The 4,593-nt window shown below is 59.1% G+C and overlaps 1 protein-coding gene across 1 annotated transcript in view; it reads left to right on the top strand.

The window, feature by feature from the left end:
* The window catches only part of INTS5 (integrator complex subunit 5), a 6,887-nt gene extending 2,427 nt beyond the window's left edge, over positions 1–4,460 (top strand). Inside the window, exons 2-3 of the mRNA XM_006772793.2 lie at positions 3–41; positions 1,318–4,460. Coding sequence (XP_006772856.1) covers positions 3–41; positions 1,318–4,294 — 3,016 coding nt within the window. The 3' untranslated portion in view covers positions 4,295–4,460. The remainder of the gene's footprint in view (positions 1–2; positions 42–1,317) is intronic.
* The last annotated feature ends 133 nt before the right edge of the window (positions 4,461–4,593 follow it).

Raw genomic sequence — 4,593 nt, 5'->3', positions numbered from 1 at the left:
CCGGGGCCGGCCCCGGCCACCCCCGGCCCCGCGCCGCTCAGGTAGTCAGCGCCCCTGGCATCTTCCCCCACCGCGCGGCCCCGCGCCGATCCCCCAACCTCCTCGGCAGAAACCCGATCCTACCCCGAGAGCCTGCGCCGGGGTCTCCGAGAGCCCTGCTTGGGTCCCCCCAGAACTCGGGGGCTGCCTCCCCCACACTCCGGGCTCCCCTGCCCGCGCTCCCCCGGCCTCGGGACTGCCTCCCGCGAAACCCAGCGCCTGGGTACCCCGGACCTGGCCTTGCTCTCCCAAGAGTTGGGGACATCAGAACCCTTGGGACCCCAGCTGTCCTGCCCCCTTTAGCCCGGAGGAGAGAAACCCAGGGTCCCCTGACCTCATGGACTCCCCGAGAGCCCAGGCCCGGGAATTCACAGAATGCTTTGTGAATTTCCAGCCTTTTCCCTTCCAACGGAAACACTCCTGCCAGGGTGGGATTCTTTAAAAAAAAATTTTTTTTGGAGGATCTAGAGAGGGATGGCACAGTCAGAACCCTACGGGATGCTGTCTTCTTTGGCAAAAAGGGCAGTGAGAGGAAGGGGATTTTGTCTCTTCTCATAACACGGAACCTCAGAGACTGAACCCATATGTTTTGGGAGGGGAAGGGAAGGGTTGAAAGGTGGAACACCTTGATTCCTGGGCACCTGGAGGGGGCTGGGCAGGTGGTGGCTGTGTATGTGGAATCCAAGTGGTGGGTGGTCCGGATGCTGCAGAATACGGGAAGAAACAGGTATCGGAGGGAGATTTTCTTCCCGTGAAGAGTGAGGTCCGGGGTGCTTGTGTTGTGGTGGAGCATGCAGTAACATTGGAAAAGTGTTTTTAAATATACTCGATTCAACAAAAATGTACTGAGTGCTTCCTATATACCAGGCACGTCCACAGAAGGAGATTTAGTATTGAAGAGCACAGAAATGGTTACTACCCTCTCGGAGCTGACAATCTGGTTACTTAACCTTGGTTTCCTTCTCTGTAAAATGGGGTCATAATAATACCTACCTTATTGGGCTGTTATCTGGATTGAAATAATACAGGTAAAGTACTTTAAAAAGTACCGAACACATTCCCAGAGTTATCTAATAATGATATTATTGGAAGAATAATAGCTAATATTTATTGGGTGACGAGTGTGAAATAGATATGGTGCTTGAGTGCTTTATGAACATTATTTCATGAAGGAGTTATAGTTATCCCTATTTTACATAACAAGAAGCAAGCTCACGGAGGGAATGTACCTCGCCCATCATCTCCAACACACTAAGTCTGTCTCTTCTTTCCTTGCAGTGCTCAGGAGCTGTCCCAGGAAATCAAGGCTTTTCTGACTGGTGTCGACCCCATTCTGGGCCACCAGCTCTCGGCCCGGGAACACGCTCGCTGTGGTCTCCTCCTCCTCCGCTCTTTGCCACCTGCTCGGGCTGCCGTGCTCGACCACTTGCGAGGCGTCTTTGATGAAAGTGTCCGGGCCCACCTGGCTGCCCTGGACGAAAGCCCTATGGCTGGCCCGCCTCATCTCCGCCCGCCGGCACCCTCCCACGTCCCCGCTGGGGGACCCGGGCTGGAGGATGTGGTACAGGAGGTCCAGCAAGTGCTGTCCGAGTTCATCCGGGCCAACCCGAAGGCCTGGGCACCTGTGATTAGCGCATGGTCCATTGACCTCATGGGGCAGCTGAGCAGCACATACTCGGGCCAACACCAGTGTGTGCCCCATGCCACTGGCTCTCTCAACGAATTGCTGCAGCTGTGGATGGGCTGTCGGGCCACGCGCACGTTAATGGACATCTATGTTCAGTGCCTCTCGGCTCTTATCGGTAGTTGCCCAGATGCCTGCGTGGACGCCTTGCTGGATACCTCCGTCCAGCATTCCCCGCACTTTGACTGGGTTGTGGCCCATATTGGCTCCTCTTTTCCTGGCACCATCATCTCCCGAGTTCTTTCCTGTGGCCTTAAGGACTTCTGTGTTCATGGCGGGGCTGGAGGTGGAGCTGGTGGCACTGGTGGAAGCTCTTCTCAAATCTCTACAGACCCCTTCCCCGGATCTCCTGCTATCCCTGGGGAGAAGCGGGTACCTAAGATTGCCTCAGTTGTGGGCATCCTAGGGCACCTGGCCTCCCGTCATGGAGACAGCATCCGACGGGAGCTCCTGCGAATGTTCCATGATAGCCTGGCAGGGGGCATTGGGGGCCGGAGTGGGGACCCCTCCCTTCAGGCCACAGTTCCCTTCCTTCTGCAGCTGGCAGTCATGTCACCAGCTTTGCTGGGCACAGTCTCCGGAGAGCTGGTGGATTGCCTTAAGCCCCCAGCTGTGCTGAGTCAGCTTCAGCAACACCTGCAGGGATTCCCCCGAGAGGAGCTGGACAACATGCTCAACCTGGCTGTGCACCTGGTGAGCCAGGCCTCCGGGGCAGGTGCCTACCGCCTGCTGCAGTTCCTGGTGGACACAGCCATGCCCGCCTCGGTCATCACTACCCAGGGCCTGGCTGTGCCAGATACTGTGCGCGAGGCTTGTGACCGGCTGATTCAGCTGCTGCTGCTACATCTGCAAAAACTGGTTCATCACCGGGGAGGGCCTCCTGGGGAAGGGGTGCTGGGCCCACCCCCACCCCCCCGCCCCGTGCCCTTTCTAGATGCGCTAAGAAACCATGTTGGAGAGCTGTGTGGAGAGACATTACGATTGGAACGGAAGCGCTTCCTCTGGCAACACCAGCTCCTGGGCCTGCTCTCGGTCTACACTCGGCCTAGCTGTGGACCTGAGGCCTTGGGCCATCTCCTGAGCCGGGCCCGAAGCCCTGAAGAGTTGAGTTTGGCCACCCAGCTATATGCAGGGCTGGTGGTCAGTCTCTCGGGCCTCCTGCCGCTGGCCTTCCGAAGTTGCTTGGCTCGGGTGCACGCAGGGACTTTGCAGCCCCCCTTCACGGCGCGGTTCCTGCGCAACTTGGCACTGCTCGTGGGGTGGGAACAGCAGGGTGGCGAGGGCCCTGCAGCCCTAGGAGCCCGGTTTGGGGAGTCTGCCTCAGCCCATCTATCTGACCTGGCTCCTCTCCTGCTACATCCTGAGGAGGAAGTAGCGGAAGCTGCTGCCTCCCTCCTAGCCATTTGTCCCTTTCCTGCAGGAGCCCTGTCCCCTTCCCAACTCCTGGGACTGGTGAGAGCTGGGGTGCATCGTTTCTTTGCCTCTCTGAGGCTGCATGGCCCCCCGGGTGTGGCTTCCGCCTCCAGACTTCTGACCCGCCTCTCGCAGACCTCCCCCGCAGGGCTCAAGGCTGTCTTGCAGCTGCTAGTGGAAGGAGCCTTACATCGGGGCAACACAGAACTGTTTGGCGGGGAAGTGGATGAGGACAGCGAGACTGTTTCCGTTGTCTCTGCTTCTTTGGCTTCTGCCTCCCTGTTGGACACGAACCGGCGGCACACGGCCGCTGTGCCAGGTCCTGGGGGGATTTGGTCTGTTTTCCATGCTGGAGTCATCGGTCGTGGCCTGAAGCCACCGAAGTTTGCCCAGTCACGAAATCATCAGGAAGTGATCTATAACACCCAGAGCCTTCTTAGCCTCCTGGTACACTGTTGCAGTGCCCCTGGGGGCAGTGAGTGTGGGGGCGGCTGGGGGGCTCCCACCCTGAGCCCGGAGGCTGCCAAAGCTGTGGCAGTGACCTTGGTGGAGAGTGTGTGTCCTGATGCAGCTGGTGCTGAGCTAGCCTGGCCTCCCGAGGAGCACGCCCGGGCCACCGTGGAGCGGGATCTCCGCATTGGCCGGCGCTTCCGGGAACAGCCCCTACTCTTTGAGCTATTGAAGCTGGTAGCAGCTGCTCCTCCAGCCCTGTGCTACTGCTCCGTGCTCCTGCGGGGGCTGCTGGCCGCCCTCTTGGGCCACTGGGAAGCCTCTCGCCACCCTGATACAGCCCACTCCCCCTGGCACCTGGAGGCATCCTGCACCCTGGTGGCTGTCATGGCCGAGGGGAGCCTCTTGCCACCTGCCCTGGGTAATATGCATGAGGTATTTAGCCAGCTGGCCCCTTTCGAAGTGCGTCTGCTACTGCTCAGTGTCTGGGGCTTCCTCCGGGAGCATGGGCCCTTGCCCCAGAAGTTTATCTTTCAGTCAGAGCGCGGACGCTTCATCCGGGACTTCTCCAGGGAGGGTGGGGGTGAGGGTGGACCCCATCTGGCTGTGCTGCATAGTGTCCTCCACCGCAACATTGACCGCCTGGGCCTTTTCTCTGGCCGTTTCCAGGCAGCTTCACCGTCCACTCTGCTCCGGCAGGGGACATAGCCTCTTCCTCGCTCTAGTCTAGACGCTGAGGATTGAGCAGTGAGACGGGGCTAAGGTGCTGCAGGAAGATGGAGGTTTCTCTCCTGAGACCTTAGCGTAAAGAGCGCTGTCACTTTTTCCCTCTACCTTTTTTTTCTAAATAAAATTTGCCGATTTGAGAAAAACAGTCCAGTGCCTCCGTGATGCTTAGAGCTTACAGCCGGCAACATAGGACAGCGCCTGGCTCTGGACACTCCCGCCTCCGCCCGTAAGCCCCGCCCCGCCCGCAAGCCACGCCCCTCCCCGCCCACCCCGTGAGC

Source organism: Myotis davidii, unplaced genomic scaffold (assembly GCF_000327345.1).
Source record: "Myotis davidii unplaced genomic scaffold, ASM32734v1 scaffold826, whole genome shotgun sequence".
NCBI lineage: Eukaryota > Metazoa > Chordata > Mammalia > Chiroptera > Vespertilionidae > Myotis > Myotis davidii.
This window is presented reverse-complemented; position numbering and strand designations above follow the sequence as displayed.